Source organism: Peromyscus eremicus, unplaced genomic scaffold (genome assembly GCF_949786415.1).
Source record: "Peromyscus eremicus unplaced genomic scaffold, PerEre_H2_v1 PerEre#2#chr22_unloc_1, whole genome shotgun sequence".
In the NCBI taxonomy this organism is placed as follows: Eukaryota; Metazoa; Chordata; class Mammalia; order Rodentia; family Cricetidae; genus Peromyscus; species Peromyscus eremicus.
This window is the reverse complement of record NW_026734286.1, coordinates 11697532-11721686: the sequence shown is the minus strand read 5'-3', so window position 1 is coordinate 11721686 and position 24155 is coordinate 11697532. Positions and strand designations below refer to the sequence as shown.

At 54.2% G+C, this 24155-nt stretch overlaps 2 protein-coding genes across 3 annotated transcripts; both read left to right on the top strand.

The window, feature by feature from the left end:
* Positions 1-13178: 13178 nt before the first annotated feature.
* Positions 13179-16422, top strand: Madcam1 (mucosal vascular addressin cell adhesion molecule 1). 2 transcript variants are annotated; one of them, XM_059251995.1, is made up of 5 exons: positions 13179-13239; positions 13494-13760; positions 13983-14297; positions 15251-15685; positions 16292-16422. In XM_059251995.1, the coding sequence occupies exons 1-5, from the start codon at positions 13179-13181 to the stop codon at positions 16420-16422; spliced, it is 1209 nt and encodes a 402-aa protein (XP_059107978.1). The 2 variants fall into 2 exon arrangements, with proteins under 2 accessions (XP_059107978.1, XP_059107979.1); XM_059251996.1 differs by lacking the exon at positions 15251-15685.
* Positions 16423-17056: 634 nt separating this feature from the next.
* On the top strand, positions 17057-23691 carry Tpgs1 (tubulin polyglutamylase complex subunit 1). The gene is made up of 2 exons (XM_059251997.1): positions 17057-17747; positions 22949-23691. Exons 1-2 carry the CDS (start codon positions 17374-17376, stop codon positions 23484-23486), a joined length of 912 nt encoding a protein of 303 aa, XP_059107980.1. The 5' UTR covers positions 17057-17373; the 3' UTR covers positions 23487-23691.
* The last annotated feature ends 464 nt before the right edge of the window (positions 23692-24155 follow it).

Here is a 24155-nt window from a genome sequence, read left to right as displayed (position 1 = left end):
AATTAAATTCTTTCTTTTACAAGTTGCCATGGTCACAGTGTCTCTTCACAGCAATAGAACAATGACCAAGGCATGGAGGAAAGGTTTATTTTAACTTATGTGTCCTGATCACAGCCCTTCATTAAGGGAACTTTGGGAACTGGAGGCAGGAACCAAAGCAGAGGCCATGGAACAAGGGTTCTCGTCATGTGGGTCACGACCCCTTTAGAGTCAAATGACTCAGAGGAATCGCATATCAGATATCCTGTATATCAGATATTAACATTATGATTCATAACAGTAGCAAAATTACAGTTATGAAGGAGTGATTTTTATGCCTGGGGCCTTCCTACACCACGAGGAACTGTATTAAAGGATCACGGCATTAGGAAGGTGAGACCCACTGCCATGCTGCTTACAAGCTCGCTCCCCATGGCTTGCTCAGCCTGCTTTCTTGTGTAACTCACGACCACCTGCCCAGGGGTGGCCCCGCCCACAGTGAGCCAGACCCTCCTGCATTAATCATCAGTCAAGAAAATGCCATAAAGACTTGTTTCTGGGCAATCAGATGGGGGCATTTCCTCCATTAAGATTCCTTCTTCCTGCAGGTGTGGTAGTGCACACCTTTAATCCCAGCACTGGGAGGCAGAGGCAGGAGGATCTCTGTGAGTTCGAGGCCAGCCTGGTCTACAGAGTGAGCTACACGGAGAAACCCTGTCTTGAAAAACAAACAAAAAGAAAGTAGGAGAGAAGGGAGGGAAAAAGAACCAAATAAATAAAAAACGTAATGAAAAAGATTTAACAACACAAGACGGACAGACCGCTGTTGGGGAACGGCTCCCAGGCTGAGCAATCACGAGGACCTGTGTTCAAATCCCCAGAACCCACATGAATCTCTGTGGTAGAAGTCATCTGTAATTGAGTGCTCCTAAGGCAGGATGGGAAGTGGAGTCAGGAGATGCCCTGGAACTCTCAGGCCGGCCACCTTGACATGTGAAGGAACAAACAAGACTCCATCTCAAACAAAAGCAAGGACTGACACCAGCCTGTCTTCTGATGTCCACGTTTGTGCTGTCACTGGAGCAACCCCACCCCACCCCATATACACCAGGACCCTCCAGGTTGTCCTCTGGCCTCCACACACAAGCATATACACACACATGCATACACACACACATGCATACACACACACATGCATACACACACGCATGCATACACACACGCATGCATACACACACATGCATACACACACACATACATACACACACATATGCACAGACACACACATGCATACACACATACACACATGCATACACACATACACACATTCATACACACACACACACACACACACACACACACATACACGAACATGCATGTACACAAAGAGGATGTAGGAGATTAAACAACAAAACAGACTTCTCATTGATGGAGGATGTAGTGGGAGGCAATTGCATTGATGCAGACGGGCTCCAGGGACCGACCAGGCTGGTGTGGGACTGTGGGTGATCAAACAAGGCAGATTCTAGATCCACTCTGTTATCCCAAGGCAGTGGGCAGGAGATGGAGGGTGGCAGGCAGGCTGGTACATGCCTGTCACCCAAGCACTGGGGAGACTGAGGCAGGGAGACTGTACAGCCTGAATGGGCGCTCCCGAGGGGACTGAGTGTCTTGGATTCCTGTTGTTTGTGTCCCTGGCCTCCGGGGACAATGGCGACTCAGAAGGCTGGACGTCCGTCCATCCACAGGTGCCAGCTCACAAACTGCCCTCACCTTGATCTGTCCCTCACCTTCCTGGTACCGCTCATCTTGTCCTGTGTCCCAGAGCCAGGCCCGCTGACTCATACAGAGCTCGGCAGTGGCCTGCTGGCTGCGTCCCGTGGGGACACTGACAAAGAAAACCTGTCCCATCCCAGCTGGGCTCCTGTCCCTTCCCTCCCAGAAATAGTTGCCAGCCATGCAGGTCAGAACTGGTTCACGTGCTCTGCTGGGGGATCCAGCCTCAGGTTCGGAACAGGAGGACATGAACCTCCCCAGAAGTGAAAGGCTCATGTGCTGAGGACCGGTGGGATCTGGAGAGGGGACTCACAAAGTCTTTCCTTCCCTTTCTGGCGGCCCCTCCTGTTTCCCAGCACACCTCACACCACGCCTTCTGCCTGGTATGCCCTCTCCTCCCCTCCCCCAAGCCTTTGTCTGTCCTCATATGAATGACCTTCCTGACCCCAATCTACCCCACAGGTCACCCCATGCCCATTCAGCCAGGCTGTAGCTCAAGACACTCACCAAGCACTTTCTAGTTCACAAATCCTGTTTTCCAAGCTGGAAGCAAGCTGTGGCTTAAGCCTGGTGCGCCCCCAAAAGACCCTGCGTCCCAGCATCAGAGGTGGTAGACAGTTTAAAGAGCAGGTCCTAGGCAGAGGTCCCAAGGTCACTGATGTCATACCCTCAAAGAGGCTTGTGGGGCTCCAGTCTCTTCCTCACTCTCGGCCCCTGTTTTTGTCTTGTTTGGTTTTTGAGACAGGGTCTTATGAGGAAGTCCAGGCTAGGCTCAACTTTATGGCAATTCTCCTGCCTCAACCCACTGAGTGCTGGGATGGCAGGTGTGTGCCACTATTCCCAGGTCTGCTGCAGCTGCATGCAGTGGTGTACACATGTACCAAGGGGTCAGCAGGCTGAGACAGGAGACTTAAGTTTGAGAACAGCCTGGGCTACATAGTGAGTTCCTGGCCAGCCGGGGTTATGAAAATTAAATGAATAAAATATCAGATTTCCCTAGTATCTTCACCCCAGGTAAGGAAGTGAGGCACTTGAGTCCATCCTGATGACAAGGCCTGCTGCTTAGCAACCTTGTCATCATAATCTCAGCCCCCTAATAATAGGTTGGTAACTTTGGTAACAGAACCCAGACACAAGGAAATTGAACCCATCTCCCTAGAAACAGGACCCCAGACCTATCAACATTCAGCCAGCCCCTAGCAACAGAACCTCAGGCTTAGCGCAGTTCTCCACCCTTAGCAACACAGTCCCAGCCCCTAGCAACAGGATCCTAGCCTAGCAACACTGTCTCAGTCCCTAGCAACATGATCCCAGCCTAGCAACATCATCCCAGCCCCTAGCAACAGGATCCCAGCCTAGCAACACTGTCTCAGCCCCTAACAACAGGATCCCAGCCTATCAACATGGTCCCAGGCAACAGTGCCAACTCCTGAGCGGGTAACACATCCCTGCCACAGGGAGACCGTGAGTGCGTCTTTGGTCTCCAGTGCCTGCACCCTGGCACTGGCCAAAGCTCCCTAAGTGAGACTTGTGATTGACAAGTAAATGAGAATCGAAGTTCCCTCAGCTCCAAAGGCCCCTGCAGCCCTTGCATCCTCGGCTGAGAGTGCTGAGGACTGAGCGCCCAGGTGCCTGGCTTCCATAGTTTTGTGGGTCACATCCTCGGCCCGCAGCATGACGGGAAATGGAGTTCAGTCACGGTGGTGGCACAGGACTCCAGAGAACTGAGACTTGGCTGAGACCACAGGGAAGGGCTAAGTTTGTGTGGGTGGGGCCAAGTGTGGAGAGGTGGGAGGAAGGTGTTGCTGAGCCCATAGGTGTGTCCTGGGCGGGTGGGGAGGGCTAGAGAAAGCTGATCTCAGATGGGTGGGGCGTGGAGTACGAAGGTCAAAGGCTGAGGGAAAGGCGTGCTGGTGGGTAGGGTGCGGAGGGAGGGCCAGGAAGTGTTACAGGCTGGAAACCAGACTCTACCCCTCTGTAAGGCATAGGTTGGAGTGGAGTTAGGGTGGGTTTGGGGTTGAAGTGAGAGTAGGGTTGGGGTTGGGGTTAAGGTAGAAGGCTAGGCGGTGGTGCACGCCTTTAATCCCAGCAGTACGGAGGCAGAGCCAGGCAGATCTCTGTGAGTTCGAGGCCAGCCTGGGCTACAGAGCAAGATCCAGGACAGCCAGGGCTACAGAGAAACCCTGTCTCGAAAAACCAAAGAAGAATAAGAAGGAGGAGAAGGAGGAGGAGGAGGAAGAAGAGGAGGAGGAGGAGAAAGAGGAAGAGCAGGAGGGGGGGGCTAGGTTAGCATCAGGGTTAAATGCCTGATGGCACCTGCTTTGTGCCGCTAGGTCCTGGTAACCCTTCTCATTCCTGTGTCCAACCATCAACCACATGAGTTCTGAGAGGTCCCCAGAATACTGGTCCAGTCAGGGCCACTATTGGAGTGTGTCTCAAGTGAGGGCCAGCATGGCGTCCCCGGGCATGAAACAGTCCATAGGGACCTGAGATCAGGGCTTCAGGTTGTTCAGTCAAATGGTGGGTGGTTCCGAAAGCCAGGCCCTGTCAGGTCCTGCTCAGGGGCCCCCAGTCCACTTGTGACCCCTACCCAGGCCTGCCTGGGCCCACTCCTGGGCAAAGCCAGCACCCACCAAACAGTTATCACAGCATCATGGCACTCTGGTCCTCTAACAGGTGTGAGGGGTCACCAGAGAGTCCCTTAGGCTCCCAGCCTCTCGGTCCAGGTTTGTCCTCAGAGGTCACTGTCCCCAGCAACCTTGCAGGGGATAGCTTTTGTCTTGGATATCAGGCTGTTGTGGGGCTCCCCAGACCAATATTCCCTGAGACAACCCTTTGCTAACTCCCCGGACAGACAGCTGATGAAGGGATAAGCAGTCTGGGGTGAGGACTGGGTGGTGGTTTCCTATCTGCGGAGGAACTGCAGCCATCCCGCCCGCCCGTCCCAGGCCAGCAGATGTCACTATCAGCCCAGGAACCTGTGATGCACTCAGCTGGCCAGACCCACCCCAGCAGGAGTCCTCAGAGCCAGAATTTGGCTTCCCTGGCCTCTGTGACTCCTGACATCTCCAAGTTCAGGCAATCCAGGGCCAGGCTGGCGGACCTCCTCCCGCCCCTCCAGATGGAAGGCAGCATGAAGTCCCTCAGGCTGGCAGGTCCTGTGACAGCTTCCCCCACCCCCACCTCATTCTGCAAATGACAAAGGCAGGCAGAGCAAACTTTTCCGATAGCATTGCTTACGATTTATTGGCGCCTCCCTCCAGGCCCAGCACAGCTCAGACAGGTGATTTCAGGGACACAAGGTCCATGCGGATTGGAGTCAGGTGTCCCACCATGGACGGTGGGTAACCAGGTCTAGTCCTCCCTCCATGGGTGGTCTGTACAGGAGGGAGTGTCTGTCTGTGTGTCTCAAGAGTGCACTAGAATGTGCTTGTTGTTTTTAAAGGTTTTGTTATTTTATTCTTTTTTATGGTCCCTTTCGATTTTAATGTGCATTGGTATTTTGCTTGCACGTATGTCTGTGCGAGGGTGTCAGATCCCCTGGAACTGGAGTCACAGTGAAAGGACCAGGCAGACGCCATAACAGGCTGTCAGTCTCTCTCAGCGATCTCAGTGCTGATGTGCCGGTACGTGGGCTGTCTGTGTAAGCGTTACTTGTTCCTGTCTGCCAACTGACCTCCCTTCTCTCCCTGGAAGAGAAGGAGAGAGAGGCACAGCAAGGGCCGCCTCCCTCCCTCCCTCCCTCCCCAGCTCTCTGGCTACCAGGCCTGCAGCCAGCCGCTCTCACAGAGGGTGGGGGTGCACGCTCTCAGTGCAGGCGGGCAGAGACAGGGGCTCTGGGCAGGACGATGGGGAATTGACTGCCTGCAACTGACAAAAATTGTGTGAACACTGAACAGAGAATCTGACTTTACTCGGAGGAGTTAACAATAACTTTTGTTCAGGAACACTGGCAGCCAAGACACACTCTATGCCCACTGCTCGCCCTCCCTTCCTACCTAAGCCAAGTTCTTCACTGTGTTAACTTCAAGGTCTCCTCTGCCGGCCAGCAGCTATCCTTGTTAACACTTCTCCCTCCTGATATTGCTTGAAAAAGAAATGTTGAATTACCAGTCAAAGACACATGGATCTATTTGAGTTCAATGGGTTACAAATACTTGCCATCATTTAAGAAAACTGGTTACAAATTATTGTTGGTTAAGATAAGGAGGAAAAAAAACTGTATCAAATTCCAAGTAGAGGATAGCTCAATGAATTAAATAGGAAAAAAAAAAAAGATGTTTTAGGATGTAATGTGGGTTTTTTGTTTTGTTTTGTTTTGTTTTTTGTTTTTTGTTTTGTTTTGTTTGTTTGTTTTGTTTTGTTTTTTCGAGACAGGGTTTCTCTGTGTAGCTTTGCGCCTTTCCTGGAACTCACTTGGTAGCCCAGGCTGGCCTCGAACTCACAGAGATCTGCCTGGCTCTGCCTCCCGAGTGCTGGGATTAAAGGCGTGCGCTACCACCGCCCGGCATGTTTTTATAAGAATATGAAGGCCTGAGCTGTGAGGATGAAAGTTTGAATAAAGGATTTTTTGGTTTGAGGAAACAGGTTTTTGTTTGTTTGTTTTGTTTTGTTTAAGATTTACTTATTTACTTATTGTGTATACAATGTTCTGCCTGCATGTATGCCTGTAGGCCAGAAGAGGGCACCAGATCTCATACAGATGGTTGTGAGCCACCATGTGGGTGCTGGGAATTGAACTCAGGACCTCTGGAAGAACAGTCAGTGCTCTTAACTGCTGAGCCATCTCTCCAGCCCCATTTGGGGGGGGGCGGGGTTTGGGGAGGTTGCCTTTTTTTTAATAACGTATTTATTTTATGTACATTGGTGTTTTAGTGCCCTAGGACTGGAGTTACAGACAGTTGTGAGATGCCATGTGGGTGCTGGGAATTGAACCCGGGTCCTCTCGAAGAACAATCAGTACTCTTAACCCCTGAGACATCTCCCCAGCCCTGAAAACAGTTTAAGATGTAAAAATTTAAAGGCTTAAGCATGTCATGAGGGTTTGAGTATGTGATATTTTGGGTCTGAGGAAGTAGTTTGAGGTATAAAAATGTGGAACTTTAAGTAAGTTGTAAGGTTTGAATATAAGTACAGTTTATGTGGGGTCTAAGATGTAAAGGTTTTAGGTATGGGAATATAAAAAGAATGTTTTGGGAAGAAGGAAAGTAACTGAAGACATGTGAAATGCAAGTTATTGGGATGTGTAAAAGCAGGTTTTGAATGTCTGAGGATGCGAACACTTAAGTAGTGATAAAAGAAAGTGATTTGAGATGTATAAAAACTGAACCATGTTCCAGACTTCTTTCTCTTGTTATTCTGCTGTTACATTGAGACTCCAAAGGTTCATAGTTGTAAGAATGTCTGTCTACTCTGCAGGTGTGAATGAAAATGTGGCCACATGTATGTTTGGTTTTGAGTGTCTGAGTTTGTGTGTCCTCTGTGTTAAGGACTACAAGTTAATACTGGTCATCTGGCTATCCAGATACTAGTTTAAAGCATAAACTGTTAATGCTTATTTAATTATAAGCTATTTAAATAATAAGAAAAAACAGAATCTGAGAGGTGCATTTGACTAATATATCTACAGGATAATAAATTGGCCTGGTTGTTGTTACCAAACTTAGAGATGTTTTCAAGATTAGGCCTAGATTTGTCGGGCTCAGATGTATTTAATAGATAATGGTTCTCAAACCTGTCAAAGATCTGATGCATATGACATTTAAATTATTTGATAAAAAGCTTACTATAGTGAACAGAGACTCCCAGCTCCTAGCAATGACTCCCAAGGTCTCCAAAGAAGATATGGAACAACGACAAGAAGATGCCACCTGAATTGTGGATGACACCAACCACTGGGCAAGATGCCCCCACTCAACACCTGCTGGCCAGGGATCTGGCCCAGAATGGACAAATGAGACACTGACAAGATAAGATCAGTCTTTCCCAAGTTGCTCCTCCACAGGAGAACTTCCATGTTATGGGCCCAGCAGCCAAGACTGATGCTGTCCTGACACCTGTCCTGCCAACGCTGTGAAGTCTACAGGAGCCTGGGGTGATGGCGCTCTGGATAATGGATAGTCTGTTGTTTTTTAATAGACTTGGAAGTCTGCACTCAGGTAAAATTTATCCTTCTCGGATCTCTGATGGCATTGATGACTGGGCTAGCTATAACTTGGTCAGCTTAGCAACATCAGACAACCTTCCACAAGGTTGCAGCCACTTCATTAATTAATTCATTAATGCATTAATTAATTAAAAGCTACTAAGTCTCAGAGAGAGAGAGAGAAAAACTGGGTCTAAATATAGACTTATAGATGCTTTTCATCAGGCCAAAAACATTTCAGTCCAATCTATACCTGGCTCTCTAGATAGAAAAGACGGTATGGATTTGGATTTCAGGGCAAATTGATAATACTACAATTACCGAGACTGTGGGTCTGAAGTTCATAAATTTTAACTCCTGTTCCTAGTTTATATCTTTCTCAACAGGTTTCCACTTGGATGACAGACACATCCAAGCATCATTTGCTGACGAGCCCTGAACTTGCTGAAAGCTGATATGGACCAGTTCAGCCGATATACATGCCATCTCTTCAGCTGGTCAATAAAATGTTAACATTCTGGCTTTCTAGGGCCCTGACAACAATGTCCCAAGGTCAGCAGGAAGTAATTACAGAAGAGAAAACATCGCCCTTGTCCGTCACCCCCCACCCCCATGTTAGAACAAAATGGAATTTCTTGTCATGGGGACCTGAGATAAAGTAATAACTGCTCCCCATTCTCATTTCCAAGTTCCTTCAGGATAAGGAACTCTGTCAGCCATCGCAGGGATTTTGGCCCTTGTGCTTCTGCTAATTACTGTTGGCTCTTACGTCATTGATGTCTTAACTGAATGATGACTCCTGTCTGGTACCACTAAACTGAGGATGCTAGAATCCCAACATCAGCCCCTGAACCCATGACACACTTGCAGATGGCAACAACCGAGTAAGGGAGGCCCACTTTGCCACTGATGATGGGAAACCTCTACGTCCTGGTCCAATTCGTCTCCAAAATTATCTAATACCCTGGTGATAAAGTCTTTTACCAAAAAGAAACGTCTCCAAGGTTGGAGACGATACACCACTCAAAGGGGGAATGAAAGGACCAAGCAGTCGCCATAACAGGCTGCTCAGTCTTCTCTCAGAGATCAGGCCTCAATTTTAGTTTCCTGAGACTTGAGCAAGCAGTTTCTGGGAGGGCCATGACATAGTCCTTGGACTAGCTCCCTTTCTGCACGTACTCTGACTGCTCAAGATTCAGCCAGTTGTTTACTGTCTGGGACCCCTCACCAACGTGTGAGGCCAGCCGGCCCCCATGGCAGCTCAAGGACAGAGCCTGGGACTTGTCCAGGCCTGCCCCAAAATGATAACTGTAACCGCCAACCAGTAAATTCAAAGGTTACACACCCTCACCCAATCATATGATGCCAAGGCTTGTACCACCCTGTTTCCGGTTTTTCCCTTTAAAAACCCCTCACCCTGAGAGCTCAGGGCCGTCCTCCTTCACCTGGCTAGCCAGTGTGTTGGACGAGGATCAAGCCTGGGCTTGCTTGTTATCAATAAACCCCTGTGTGTTTTATGTCGGATATTGGTTCTGTGGTGGTCTTGCTCGGGGGTCTTGCGATGTGGGCACAACAACAGAACCAGGGTCCTCTGGAAGAACAGCCAGTGCTCTTACCCGATGAGCCATCTCTCCACCCACCCTCCTTTTGGTTTGTTTGTTTTTGTCTGTTTGCTTAATATTTATCCAATTTTGGCCTCCCTACATAGTCCTGGCTGTCCAGGAACTCACTCTGTAGCCCAGGCTGGCCTCGAACTCACAGAGATCAACCTGCCCCTGCCTCCTGAGTGCTGGGATTAAAGGTGTGTGCCACCATCGCCCTGACAGCCCTGTATCTATGTGTACGGGGATGGGGTTGGGGGGTGCATGTAAGTCTGAGTGACCTCAGAGGCTAGAACAGAACGTTGGATCTCCCTGGAACTAAATTTACAGAGCTACCTGACCTGTGTGCTTAGGACTCAGGTCCTCTGAGGAGGAGTACATGCTCTTAACCACTGAGCCATCTCTCCAGCCCCTGACACTGTCCTCTCAAAGTCCAGCTTCCAGCTGGCCCCCCTCTTCATGCTCCACAGGGCCAGAGCACCCCGGGCCAGGGGCCCCAGCCAGTCTCCCAGCCAGTCTCTTGCTACCCTGGCCTCTGGGAATCACTCTGAAGGAGCCAGGAACGGTGAGCAGGCAAGATTGATGAGTGAGTGAGGGCGAGCGGAAGGGCCAGTGTTGGAGCAAGGCTACCTTCTGGAACCTTCCTCGCGCTGTAGGCAGGGGAGCCAGGATGTCAGGTCTCCTGAGAAGGCTGGACCTCTGTGGAGAGGGGGGCTTCCTGTGACGCCAGGAGGACTTCCTCCTTGTAGGACAATGGCGGGAAGGGGGGTCGGGCCCTGGACTTGCAGGGAAGGAGGACCGGAGGTGCCCAAGGGCCACGGAGAGCACAACAGAGTCCTGCTGGCCCTTGGCCCCAGTGGGGACAGACGGCCCCTGGGCCACCAGCGCTCCAGGCCCCTGTGCCCTCACTGCGTCTGCCTGTGTCTCTGTGTCTGTCTGTGTGCCTCTGCACCTCCCTCTGTCTCTGTTTCTTAGTTTTCTGAACTGTCTGCCTCTCTCTGTCTCTGTCCCTCTCTGTCCTCTGTCTGTGTGTGTGTCACGTCTCTGTCCCTCTGTCCTCTGTCTCTGTGTGTGTCACGTCTCTGTCCCTCTGTCCTCTGTCTCTGTGTGTGTCCCGTCTCTGTCCCTCTGTCCTCTGTCTCTGTGTGTGTCACGTCTCTGTCCCTCTGTCCTCTGTCTCTGTGTGTGTCACGTCTCTGTCCCTCTCTGTCCTCTGTCTCTGTGTGTGTCACGTCTCTGTCCCTCTCTGTCCTCTGTCTCTGTGTGTGTCACGTCTCTGTCCCTCTCTGTCCTCTGTCTCTGTGTGTCCCGTCTCTGTCCCTCTGTCCTCTGTCTCTGTGTGTGTGTCGCGTCCCTGTCCCACTCCCCGCCCCCCCCACCCCGCCCCTCGTTTTCTCCTAGTCTCCCCACTCCTCCTCCCCCCCTCTGCCCACAGTTGTCCCCTCTACACTGTGGCTCTGGCTCCTGCTCGCTCTCCTCCACCACGAACAGGATGCTCCACTGTCTTGCAGGTGGAGCCAGAGCTGAGAAGAGTGTCCTTTGAGACCTTCAAGGAAAGCAGGAACCACGCCTGCAGCCCCCAGCACCTCAGCCTGCCTGGCGCCTGCTGACCCCCCCCACCTGGCCTGGTACAGCAGGAAGCCGGGTCAGGGGCTGGGGAGCAGCCCATTCACCAGCCCGCTGCCCCCCACCCGGGTTAAGGGCCCAGCTTCCGGGGAAGGGCCCGCGTCTTGAAGTCACCTTCCTGCACAGCTTCCGGGCACTGGCGCATGCTGGGTGAGGGGGGCGGGGGGATGGGACCCAGGCAGCCACAGTTCTGAGTCCACACACCTGAGTCTGGTGTCTTCTACTCTCTCTGTGCCTCGGTTTCCCCACTGGGATACCAGCCTCCACCTGTCACACACCCTGCCGTGGGTGCCTCAGTTTCTACTTCTAAGAAGATCCTGACAGTCTGCAGGCTGGGCAGGGGTCAGGGGTCATGGCAGGAGCAGACAGAGTCTCACCCTGTATAGTTAGGGTTTCTGTTGCTGTGATAAACTGCCATGTCCAAAGGCAACTTAGGGAGGAAAGTGTTTACTTCAGATCACTGTCCTTCACGAAGGGAAGCCAAGGCAGGGCCCTGAGGCAGGAGCTGATGCAGAGGCCATGGGGGAGCTGCTGACTGGCTTGCTCCCCATGGCTTGCCCAGTCTGCTTTCTTTCGTTTTGTTTTTTGTTTTGTTTTGTTTTTTCATTTTCTGAGACAGGGTTTCTCTGTGTAGCCCTGGCTGTCCTGGATCTCGCTCTGTAGCCCAGGCTGGCCTCAAACTCGCAGAGATCCGCCTGGCTCTGCCTCGTGAGTGCTGGGATTAAAGGAGTGCACCACCACCGCCCGGCTCAGTCTGCTTTCTTATAGCACCCAGGCCCACCTACCTGCCCAGGGATAGCACCACTCACAATGGGCTGGGCCTCCCATGTCAATCATTGATCAAAAATACACCTGCACGACTCAACTGGGCAGCGGTGACATACATCTTTAATCCCAGCACTCAGGAGGCAGAGGCAGGTGGATCTCTGTGAGTTCGAGGCCAGCCTGGGCTACCAAGTGAGTTCCAGGATAGGCAGGGCTACACAGAGAAACCCTGTCTGGAAAAACAAAACAAACAAAAAATACCCCCAAAGTCTGTAGGTTTGACCACAGACCAACCTGGTGGGCATTTTTTCCAACTGAAGTTCTCTCTTCCCAAATGGCTCTGCTTATGTCAAGTTGCCAAAACCGGAGGCAAGCACACTCCTGATGTTGGTGGAGACAGACTTCAAGTGTCTGAAGACTTGGCCTCCACAGGGGCCTTAGGAAGGCAGAGGAGGGGGAGGGTCTTGGAGACTGGAGAGAGCAGAGCAGTGGTGCAAAGGTCCTGTGGCTGCCTGAGGCGGGAAGGACACAGGGCTCTAGCCTTTCTTCTCTGGGTGCAGCACAACCCCGGGGGTGTTGATATGTAGACGGGTGTCCCTCAGTAAGGGTCTGGGCCAAGAGCAAAACATAGGAGGGACGGTGTGCCCATCTTGGAGGAAAGTGGGAGAGAACTCAAAGAAGTGTGTGAGAGAGAGCCTCAGAACTCAGCGCTGAGGTCCACGATCTACCCCAGACGTGTCAAAAGCGAGCCAGCTCCAGTCCCCGGCTCTGTTGGAACTGCAAGGTCTCATGCGATGAAAGGACACAGACTGGTGGTAACTGACACGTCAGGTAGAACTCAGTCCCAGGAGAAACCCCCACTCTGGGCGTGGCCGCAGGGGACCCCATCATCCAGAACCGAGTCTGGCCTCTCTGCCGCTCTCGTGTGGCCACCTCTGGAAATGAAGTCAGAGCTCGAGTCGGCCGGGGTGGAGCTGTCTAGGACTGGCTGATTTCCATGCACTTGACCCACCATGGTGACCCCAGCCTCTAGCCTCAGCCTTCCCGTCCATAGAACTGGGGCCTGGAACCTTCCCAGACCCTCCCTGCGCGTCTGTTCCGCCTGTGTTCCCGGGTCCCTGACTCTCTGCCTCCTGCGGAGTGGAGGTCGGGCTGGGAAAGCCCCCCGGGAAACTCCCACGGATAGGGAGAAGGGGGAGGAGAGGCAGGGTCTCAAGACGGCGGGAAGCCACAAGCTGCTGCTATTTAAACCGCTTCCCTTGGCGGTCACAAGACAGAAGGACGACATGGAGTCCAGCCTGGTCCTCCTGCTGGCCCTGGCCATGGCGCCCTTCCAGCCTGGCAGTGGTGAGCAGGGGTGTAGGGAGGGGAGGGGGCTTTGGGAGATGAGTGGGCACAAGGGAAAGAGCTTTGGGGGTGCTATGAAAGCCCAGGGCTTTGAGAGGCTGGCCCGGGGATGTGGGGCTCTGGTTGCTCTCTAGTCAAGACCAGGGACCTGGGGCAGAGGTCTAGAGTCCTGGGGTCTCAACCCAGGGTCAGGGTCAGGACTGGAATCTGGGACCCAGTTGCCCCAACATGAGTTTATTGTTGTTTCCCCTCAGGCCAGTCCCTCCATGTGGATCCCCCCGATCCTGTGGTGGCTGTGGCCAAAGACACATCCCTCCAGCTCAACTGCAGCCTGCCCTGTGACGAGGGTGTAGCCCAGGTGCAGTGGCGTGGCCTGGACACCGACCTGGGCAATGTGCAGAACCTCCCAGGCAGCAGCACCCTCTCCATACACGGCCTGCTGACAGACGCTGGCACACGTTTGTGTGTGGGCTCCTGTGGGGGCCGAAGCGTCCAGCACTCTGTGCAGATCATTGTGTACGGTGAGGCCCACTCTGCCCTTGTAGGTGCCACCTACCCAGGGGTATCAGGACCTTGCACCACACCAATGCCATCACCCACCAGGTCCCCGCACCCCAGACCCACAAGGCTGACACATCCGCCCTTCCTGTCCCAGACACCTAAGGCACATAGCTGTATCATCACCCCAACCAAACCCACCTCCTCCGCCTGGCTCAGCCCTGGGCCCCATCTTCCATCCGCAGCCTTCCCAGACCAGCTGGTGGTGTCTTGGTCAGCACAGGACCAAGAGGTGTCCTGCACAGCCCACAACATCTGGCCCCCAGGCCCAGACATTCTCTCTTTCACCCTGCTACTGGGAGACCAGAGACTGGAGGGGGCCCGGGCCCTGGAACCAGAGCAAGAGGAGGAGATGCAGGAGGCCGAGGGCACGCCGCTGCTCCGAATGTCACAGCGCTGGCTGCTGCCCTCCCTGGAGACCCCGGCCCCTCCCGCCCTCTACTGCCAGGTCACCATGCAGCTGCCCAACCTAGTGCTGACCCACAAAAGGGGGCTTCCAGGTAAGTCCTCGGGGCCCACCTGCCTCTGGGCTTGGCTACCCTGGAGCTTGAACCAGGATTGTGTGTCCCCGCCTGGAGAGTCCCAAGAGAACTGGTCCCTGTGAGGCAGCCAGAAAAAAGACTAATTCAAAAGATGAGGGCCTACCCTGCGCCAACTCCAAAATGATATCTCCATCCTTTTCTGTCTGTCCCGGAAGACTAGATGGGGGCCAACACTCAGTAGGTGTTTGATAAACACTGCTGAGTAGACTCAATGCAGGTCCCAGAACGCAGGAGTTCTAGAGATGCTGGCTGAGCAGATTCACAGGATTGGCACACTGTAGGTGCTTTGTAAACAGTGGTCAAGTAGACTCATAGAAACTGCACCCAGTAGGTGCTTTATAAACACTGGCCTAGCCTTTAATCCCAGCACTTGGGAGAGAGAGGCAGGTGGATCTCTGAGTTTGAGGCCAGCCTGGTCTACAGAGCAAGTTCCAGGACAGCCAGAGCTACACGGAGAAACCCTGTCTCAGAAAACCAAAATAAATAAATAAGCGGGGGCTGGAGAGATGGCTCAGAGGTTAAGAGCACTGGCTGCTCTTCCAAAGGTCCTGAGTTCAATTCCCAGCACCCACATGGTGGCTCTCAACCATCTGTAATGAGATCTGGTGCCCTCTTCTGGCCCGCAGGGATACGTGCAGACAGAACACTATACATAATAAATAAAGAAATAAATAAATAAATAAATAAATAAATAAATAAATAAATAAATAAGCAGTGGCCTAGTAGACTCGTACAGGACCCAGGAAGTTCTGTCTGTGTCTGCATCTCCTGGCCCAGCCACTATGATGCCCTGTGTCACTTGAGTGACAGGAGTGGAGGGGGAGGGGAGTTCTGTCCTACCACCAGGCTGCAGATGAAGAAACTGGGGCAGGAGAGAGGCCCGGGGCTACAGAAGAACATTCTGTTTGCAGTCCTACAGAGCTGGACCTCACCAGAGCCCCCCAATACCACCTCTGCCAAGCCCTACATCCTGACCTCATCACACACTACTGAGGCCAGCTCCACTGGGCTCCCCACCAGCACAAGCCTGCCATCTACCCCTCCTCGTTCCACACTTAGCCCTAGGACTCTGAGCTCCGCTGGCACTTGCTATCCCGAGATCCACCAGGACCAGGAGGCAGTCTGGCAGCTACTCTGTGAAGCATCCTGTGGGCCTGGAGTGACTGTGCGCTGGATCCTGGCTCCTGGCAACCTGGCAGCCTACCACAAGAGGGAGGCCGGGGCTCAGGCGTGGCTAAGCGTCCCTCCCCCAGGTCCCATTCCCGAGGGCTGGTTCCAGTGCCGCCTGGACCCCGGGGGGCAGGCAGCCAGTCTGTATGTCTCCAGTCAGGTGTTCCCAAAACCCTGTGAGTGCTGGGGCCCTGGGAGGGACGGACATATGGGATTAAAATGATGGTTGGGGCCGGGCGGTGGTGGTGCACACATTTAATCCCAGCACTCGGGAGGCAGAGCCAGGCGGATCTCTGTGAGTTCGAGGCCAGCCTGGTCTACAGAGTGAGATCCAGGACAGCAAAGGCTACACAGAGAAACCCTGTTTTTTTTAAAAAAAAAAAAAAAAACTAGTTGGGTTTCTGTGCCACGCCTCAGTTCAGTATGCTTTCCTGGCTGTGAAAGAACTTAAGACTTCCAAGCACCTTGCAGACACAGAGATTCTGTGAAACAGACGGTAAAGAGAGATGACCAGAAAGGAGTTTAAAAAAAAAAAAGTTTTTTAATGTTGGCTTCACATGGCTGAGGCTGGCCTCAAACTTGGTGTGTAGCTGATCCTCTTGCCTCAGCCCCCTAAGTGCCGGGATAACAGGTGTGCACCACTACCCCTGTTTCAGTGGTTCAATTTTAAAACACATTAATTAGTTGGGGAGTCCACTTTTAAACCATAGGGCCTATGTACGGTCCCCTCAGCGGGGCCTGCAGGCACCGGGCTGATGATATCCTCTTCTCTACTCTTTCAGCCTCCGACATCACCCTGTGGATTGGCAGCTTGGTGCTGGGGCTGCTCGCGCTGGCCTTCCTTGCCTACCGCCTGTGGAAACGCTACGGGCCGAGTGCTCCCCCAGACACCAGCTCATGCACACTCCTGTGAAGCTGGGTTCGGGGCAGTCAAGATGTTAGGGTGTGGCCCCTTCCCTTGGTGGTCAGCACATCTACAGGTTCCTTCCGGCTGCTCGCCCGGCGCAGAATAAAGGCCCCTTGTCTGGCCACTGGTGTGTCCTGTCGTACTGTAAAGCAGAGACGCTTTGCGCATCTCTCAGTCCTACCCCCGGGGGCCCTGGAGACAGGCACACATCCCAGTCTGTCTTGGTAGGCCCGAGCAGGATGCCAGGCTGGGAAACGCCTGCGCTTCCTAAGAGTAACTAAGGAGGTTCCCAATGGCCTGGAAAAAAAGTACTTGGGGGGCGTAGCTGGGGCAAACACCGAGATGGGTGTGAGGGGGGCGAGGGGACGGAGGTGACAGCCAGAGGAGAGACGTGCAAGGGTCCTGGAGAGCCTCCACAGTTACGGCAAGAGCAACCCCTGGTGGTCAGGACGGGGAGTCGTGGGGACTCGCTCGAGGCGAGCTAATCCTGAAAGTGAAGTGAAGCCAAAATCCCGGCAGAGCCCAAGCCGAGCGCACCACCTGAGACTCAACGCAGAAAAGGGCCGGAATCCCGCTCTCAGTCCTAGATTCCCGGCGGACGGACCCCCACGCACGTCTGAGGGGGTTTCTCTGGTACCCAAGGAGCCTGGTTGCTAGGAGACCATGCTTGCGAAGACTTGCCCGCTACCAAGATGGCAAGCAATCGCGCTTCAAGCCAGAAACCAAGCCCTTCCTGGGGGACCATTTTGAAGTCTGGCAAGCTCATGATTCCGGACCGAAGTTAAGAGATGCAGTCATGGAGTACCAGCAGAGACGTAAACGGAGAATACCAGTTAGGGCACCGGGGGATAGGTAGCCTGTGCCTGTCACTGCCCAGACGCTGTCAGAGAGGAAGCCGCTCCTCTGCCCTTAACAGAAATGGCCGCCCAAGGAGGATGCTTTGTCGCGCCGTGAATTATGGCAGCACTTCCGGCCCCGCTGCCCTCAGCAAAGATGGCGGCAGTGGAGAAGCGGCGGCCGGCAGTAGCACCAGCGGCCAATTTCGCGGACAGCGGCCGCTCGTCGGTGTCTCAGGCGGCGGCGGCGGCTGAGAGCGAGGAGGATTTCCTCCGGCAGGTCGGCGTGACAGAGATGCTGCGCGCGGCCCTACTGAAGGTGCTGGAGACGCGGCCCGAGGAGCCCATCGCCTTCTTGGCGCACTACTTCGAGAACATGGGCCTGCGCTCGCCAGCCAACGGCGGCGCCGGGGAGCCCCCAGGCCAGCTCCTCCTGCAGCAGCAGCGCCTGGGCCGCGCGCTGTGGCACCTTCGCCTGGCTCACCACTCGCAGAGGTGCGGACCGATGGCGGGCGGGGTGCCTGGACTACACCTCCCGACAGGCCCCGCGCGGGCTCAACCCCCCGCCGGCGCGGGGCGTATCCGGGAGTAGTAGTCTGTCCTCTTTCCCCGGACCTGGTCCGTTTAGGGCGGTATAGCGTCCGGAATACAGCCCCCGGCATGCTTCGCGTAGATTTCGGCCGCTGTGATCGCGGGCTGTACTGGGAATTGTGGTCCTGGTAGGAAGTATTGGGAGTTGTAGTCCACCTTTGCTGGAGCTTCCAGATGATTATGGCCTAGGGGGGTTTTGCTTTTGGGCTTGTGCTCAATTTCTCCTCGCAGCCCAGGGTTTTGGAGGTCAAGAAGCCATCCCTGCAGTCAGAGCATAAATAGCTGCGGTGCTTGTCCCGGAGATGGGCAGCCTGTGTACTGAGGCCCCACCCCGCAGTATGGTCCTGAGATGCACCCGCAGAGCACAGGCTGGTCTAGAGCCAGGTGTGAACCGTGCAGGGAGGCCTGGAGCTCGGCAGTTGCTCTGTGCCCCAGTGGGAATAGTTCCAGTGGAGAAGATGAGTGAGGAGCACTTCAGTGGATGGGGGAAGTTGATCAGTAGGTGTCATCAACCAGAGAGAGAGAAAGTGGGTGAGTTGGTGTCTGGGGTCTCAGCACGGAAGTGGCTTTACAAAGGGTGCGTGGAGGACTCAGAAGGTGTTGGGCAGCAGTGACCCCCGCTTTCCCCAGGGGAGTGAAAGTCCAGGGAGCGTTCCTGCTGCTTCTCTCCTGGAGTCCCAGAGAAGCTGGAACAAGTTGGGCAGAGCAGGGTGGATCTGAGCCAAGCAAACACCTCTGCACCAGGGGCAGAGGGCTCGGGATCCCCGGACGATGGCCAGGAAGGGAAGGGTGGAGCAGGACGGGCTGTTGAGGGCGGGGTACGGTCGGTCGGTCGGACAGGCACAAAGGCTGGGAGATCAGTGGTTCTGGAAGGTTGCTGATCACTTGGTGAGGAGCTCGAGCAAGGAGGTGGACAGAGTGTACAGCTGAGACGGCACTGGGGGTGGGAGTGGGGAGACGGAAGGCATCTGCGTGGCAGTCTTTCTTTTGGACCACCAACAAGCTCCCAAATCATGGCACGGAGACTTAGTATTAGTTATGGACGCTGGACCTTAGCTTAGGCTCGTTTCTTGCAAGCTCATCTGCATTTTGCCTCGGGCTTTTTACCTTTCATTCTGTTTATCTTTTCCTGTTTCCTCCTGGCTCCAGGCATCGCCCTCTCCTTCTCTCTCTCATTCCTAGATTCTCCCTCCTACTTATTCTCTCTGCCCGCCAGCCCCACCTATCCCTCCTCTGCCTAGCTATTGGCTGTTCAGCTTTTTATTAGACCAATCAGGTGTCTTAGGCAGGCAAGGTAAAACAGCAACACATCTTTACATCATTAAACAAATACAGCAGAAACAAATGTAACACATATTTGCCTAGTTAAATCAATATTCCACAGCAGAAACAAATGTGGCACATCTTGACATAGTTAAAGTAATATTCCACAACACCAGCAAAGGAGCAAGCGCACAGGCCTGCACCCTGAGGTGCCCCAGGGAAGGAGGCCAGGAACAAACTGCCTCCTGGGGCATCTGTCTAGAAGAGTCTCCCAGGGCTGTGGGGGACCAGCCCCCACCATCATTTACCCCAGAGACTCTGGGGAATGAGGAATAAGAGACTTAGTTAGAAACAGAGGGGAGAGAGAACACAGGATAGACTCAGGTGGGCCTGGATCCTTAGCCACCGGCCCAAAGGTCTATTTATAGCAATGCCAAGGGGTGGAGCAGAAGACCTCCCCTTCCTAGTTACAGTCCTGGTGCCCAGGCCCGTGGTCCAGTCAACCTGCCATGCAGTCCTGCAGGGTACAGCCACTAGGAAACCTAGTGGGCTCCAACACAAGGGTGAAAAGCAGTCAACTTAGTGATTTAAAACAGGAACATTGTGAGTTGAAGTCACAGCCCACCTGAGGATCTAGGGCAGGGTTTCTGACCATGTCACCAGGTCTCTGTGCCCTGCCAGCCGCTGGGTCCATGCCTGGCATCCTCTGACACGGCCTCATCTTAAGCGGCTGAAACCATGAAAGCAGTGTGTTTACCACATTCTGAGGTTTGTGGATGTGAACTTGGGGATCACTGCTCACCCCCGGACCTAGTGTTATACCACTAACTCGGCAGCTCAGGACAGCAGAGGACATGGAAAGGAGCCAGCAGGCAGGTGGGGTCCCCAGAGATGCAGCCAAGGGTGGACCCAGAAGCCACAGCCTGTCTGTGTCTGATGTCACAGAGCTAGGTCTCTCTTCCTCCCCCAGTCACTGCTCCCCACTTCAGACCCCATGGTGGATGTCTGTGAAGAGAGTGGGTCCTTGTGCCGTGCTCAGCCTGAGCCACCACACATGGCAGCCACTGACGCCTGTCACTGAGTCACTTCTCTGGAGCTGAGGGACCGCGCTTCTCAAGTCCCTCCAGGCCTCTCTATAGCCTGGTGTCCCCTTCGGTCACCTCCCCAGCGGCCTGTGAGCACCACTTAAGATCACTCTTCACCCCAGATGACTGAAGCCTTGGCCACAACGGAGGAAGCCCGGAATCAGACCCATGCGACAAAACCCTGCACGCCTTCCTGGCTGCTGTGCTGCTGATGGGGCAGGGGGAGGGCCACTGGCCACACTGTCCCTAAGCTGTTAGGGAGTCATTTCTGTGATCAAGTACAACGTAATGAGCTAAACTGAGTCACTAGCTGGTCACACTGAGGACAATCCAGCACGCGCCTCCCTTCAGGCACTCTCCATGAGGCACCCCAGACCCTGCAGGGTGCTCAAGAGCCAGGAGCTCTCCGAGTGTAGAGGAGAGCTGGAACAGGGGTGTGTGCCCCCCCATACATCATCCAGCCCCACCCCAGGGAAAGCCACTGGCAGGAGGAGGGAGGCCCCCGCTGCCTGCGCACAGTGTGAGCACTCAGCAGAGAGAACTGCAGAGTGGAGCCGCAGCCCATGCTCTCCCAGCTCTGGAGCTCACCCCCTTGTCTGTGCTCCCCTCACCTCTCAGGGACTCAGTGGGGATCCCCAGGAGAGGATGTGAGCCATCCGAGAGGTGGGTGTCCTTGTACCAGGCCGTAATTACGTGATCTGTGGCTGGGAACAGCCAAGGGCAGGGTGGCTGGACCCCTCCGCTGTGCCTGCACGAGATCATGTCCATCCTCCCAAGAATCTGGAGTTGCAGAACTGGGGTTTGCATTCCTTGGGTAAGCAGAGCACGGCTCACAGAGGCAGCAGCGTCAGAAAGCCAGTGACCCTGGGAGACAGGTCTGGACCTGGTCCAGGAACAGAGCAAGGGCCCACCCAGGCCTTTTACCCCTGGAGGTCACTGCCAGAGGAGGCAGGATCAGGACAAGAGAGCTAGTGGCTATAGGTCAACCGGAGTATCAGTCAGGAAGAGCTATGTTGTGCTGCTATGACAAACAGTCCCAGAGTCTCCGCGGCTGGGCCCTGCTAAATGACCTTCACAAAAGACACACGGTCTGCTCTCTGGGCGTCTGCAGCTGGCTAGGATTTATTAAGCACCTACTACGTGAAGGTCTCTAGAAGATGAAGCATCTAAGAAGCCCCCAGGAGGTCAGGATGGAGCAGACCCCCCTCATTGTGAAGCTGAGCCACACAAGGACCGAGTAAGGTCCACTGTCAGGCAGTTACTCTCTGGGTAAGTCCTGCAGTGAGACTATCAGCCTACTCAGAGCCTCGATTTCTTACAAGGCTGTGTTCATGATCACCACTGTGGTCCACAAGGAGGGACCACACCCTGGGGTCAGGGAAGGATCCGCCTGACTCAGCATGCCCTCCCTGCTCACTAGCTGTCAGTTGAGAATGTGACCTAGCCACAGGTTCATGTCAGAACTGGCCACTTTGTGTCTCAATAAAACTTTAATTATAAGACATAGTGGAGATGCAGGGAGATCGTGGGCTCAAGGCTCAGCTACTGAGAGACCTTGCTTCGAAATAAACAGCTGGCTTGTCACAGCTGGCTTGTCACAGGACAGCTGCATGAAGATGTCACAGTAAGGCTCAGGTGTGTGCATGGTGGCAGTGAGGACTGGCGTGCCCTCCCCTGCAGCCGTGTGCTGGGGCACAGTGAATGGTAGACACCCCAACATGTCTGCTGGTGGTTGAATGGCACTTACCAGGTGCATACTGTGTGCCGGGATGGGCCCGGCTGGCAGAACCCTCCTTAGCATGTGCAAGCCACTGGTTCCAGCCCCAGCACCACATAAAGTGGACATGGTGCACTCAGGACATGGAGGCAGGGGGATCCGATGCATGAGACTCTGTCTCAAACGAACCCCCGATGGCTCATCCAGTAAAGGTGCTTGCGGAATTTTGACAACTTGAATTCATTCAGTTTCTGGAAGCCATGTGGAAACAGAAGCAACCCAACTCTAAAGGATTGCCCTCTGACCACCCACACATACAGACACATGTATGTACATGTATGGTTACAACTAATAATGAATTGGTTTTGTGACAAGGTCTCACTGTGGCCTCAAACTCACAGAGATCCTCCTGCCTCTGCCCCCTAAGTGCTGGGATTAAAAGATTGCTCTACCACTTCCTTTTTTAAATTTATTTTATTTTTATTTTATGTGCATTGGTGTTTTGCCATGGGTGTCCAGTCCCCTGGAACTGGAGTTATAGGCAGTTATGAGCCGCCGAGTGGGTGCTGGGAATTGAACCTGAGTCCTCTGGAAGAGCAGTCAGTGCTCTTAACCTCTGAGTCATCTCTCCAGGCCCTGTTCTACCACTTTCATCTTAAATATTCTTTTAAATTTGATTTTATATGTGTGGGTGTTTTGCCTGCATGTATGTCTGTGCACCATGTGCATGCCTGGTGCCTTGGAGGCCAGAAGAGGGCGTCAGATCCCCTGGAACTGGAGTTACAGACAGTTGTGAGTTGCCATGTGGTGCTGAGAATCAGCTCCGTCCTCTGCAAATGCAGGCCTACCGACCGAACCATCTCTGCAGCCCCGTAAATAAATCTTAAGAAAGCAAACACTTGGGGTTCCTCCATGCCTGGTGCCCTGGAGGGAGGGGCAGACGAATGAGGAGCTGGATTGCTGGGGTGCTGGGAAGGTCTGGAAAGGCTCCGGGTGACCGGCCAGGATGGGGGCCTCCTGACACCCCACTGTCCCCGCAGGACCGCCTTCAACAACAACGTGAGCGTGGCCTACGAGTGTCTGAGCGCCAGCGGCCGCAAGAAGAAGCCTGGGCTGGACGGGCGCACGTACAGCGAGCTGCTGAAGCGCGTGTGCAGGGACGGCGGGGCCCCCGAGGAGGTGGTGGCACCGCTTCTGCGCAAGATCCAGTGCCGGGACCACGAGGCTGTGCCGCTGGGCATCTTCCGCGCCGGCATGCTGTCATGCTTTGTGCTGCTGGAGTTTGTGGCGCGCGCCGGCGCCCTCTTCCAGCTGCTGGAGGACCCGGGCCTGGCGGTGGCCGATCGGCGTGTGGGCCAGGCCGTGCTGGACACGCTGGAGGGCGCGCTGGGCACGGGAGACCTGGCGGCGGCGCCCACACACTACCTAGAGGCCGGTTCCCGCTTGGGCCCCGACAATCTGGCACGTGCCCTGGACAGGGCGGCGGCTGGACGGCGGCCTAGCGCACCCATGTCCCGAGAGGAGTTCCTGGAGAAGGCTGCCGCCCTCTTCATCGCCAAGGTCAAGCCGGTGGGCTGAGTCCAGGACACAAGCACACCCTGCTGCCACCTCCCCGGGAAGGCATGGGCTTGGGATCTGCAAACCGGTGTCCAGACAACCTGCACAGGGCCCTCACCCAGGGAGGGGGACCTGGGTGGACCCTGCAGGACCAGCACCTTCAGCTCAGTCCCCTCTGTACTGGCCTGTCTTCCCTGCTCACAGAAATAAAATCTGAAAAGACCCAGCCTTGCTGGTCGCCTGTGTGCAGCTCCCTAGCCATTGCCAGGCACTGCAGGTTCCTCCCAACCCAAGGTCCCGCAGGGTCACCAAAGAAGATGAGGGGATATTGGGAGGATTTTCCCAAGGACAACTTATCTCTGCTGATGTCAAAACTAGTAACTTCTTAGACCACCAGGTCTAACTTCCTTAGACTGCCAGCCCCCAAATCATGACACGGAGACTAATTAATTATGAATGCTCGCCCTTAGGCTTGGGTCTAGCTAGCTAGCTTTCTTTAACTTAACCCATTTCTGATCATCTGTGTGTGGGCCTGAGGCTCGTTTACCTCATCTCCTGCTGTCCATCCTGCTTTCAAGCTTCCTCTGTGCCTGGCTGACTGTCCTCCGGTTGGCTGGCCCCCTTTTCTCTCTGCCTGCCAGCCCCACCGATCCCTCCTCTGCCGAGCTATTGGCCACTCATCTTTTTATT

Excerpts from the sequence above, each read along its gene's own strand:
- Madcam1 (XM_059251995.1), top strand. The coding sequence starts at position 13,179 with ATGGAGTCCAGCCTGGTCCTCCTGCTGGCCCTGGCCATGGCGCCCTTC. Across the intron at positions 13,240-13,493 it reads GCCCTTCCAGCCTGGCAGTG|GCCAGTCCCTCCATGTGGAT; the intron begins GTGAGCAGGGGT and ends GTTTCCCCTCAG. Across the intron at positions 14,298-15,250 it reads CCACAAAAGGGGGCTTCCAG|TCCTACAGAGCTGGACCTCA; the intron begins GTAAGTCCTCGG and ends TTCTGTTTGCAG.
- Tpgs1 (XM_059251997.1), top strand. The coding sequence starts at position 17,374 with ATGGCAGCACTTCCGGCCCCGCTGCCCTCAGCAAAGATGGCGGCAGTG. Across the intron at positions 17,748-22,948 it reads CTGGCTCACCACTCGCAGAG|GACCGCCTTCAACAACAACG; the intron begins GTGCGGACCGAT and ends CTGTCCCCGCAG.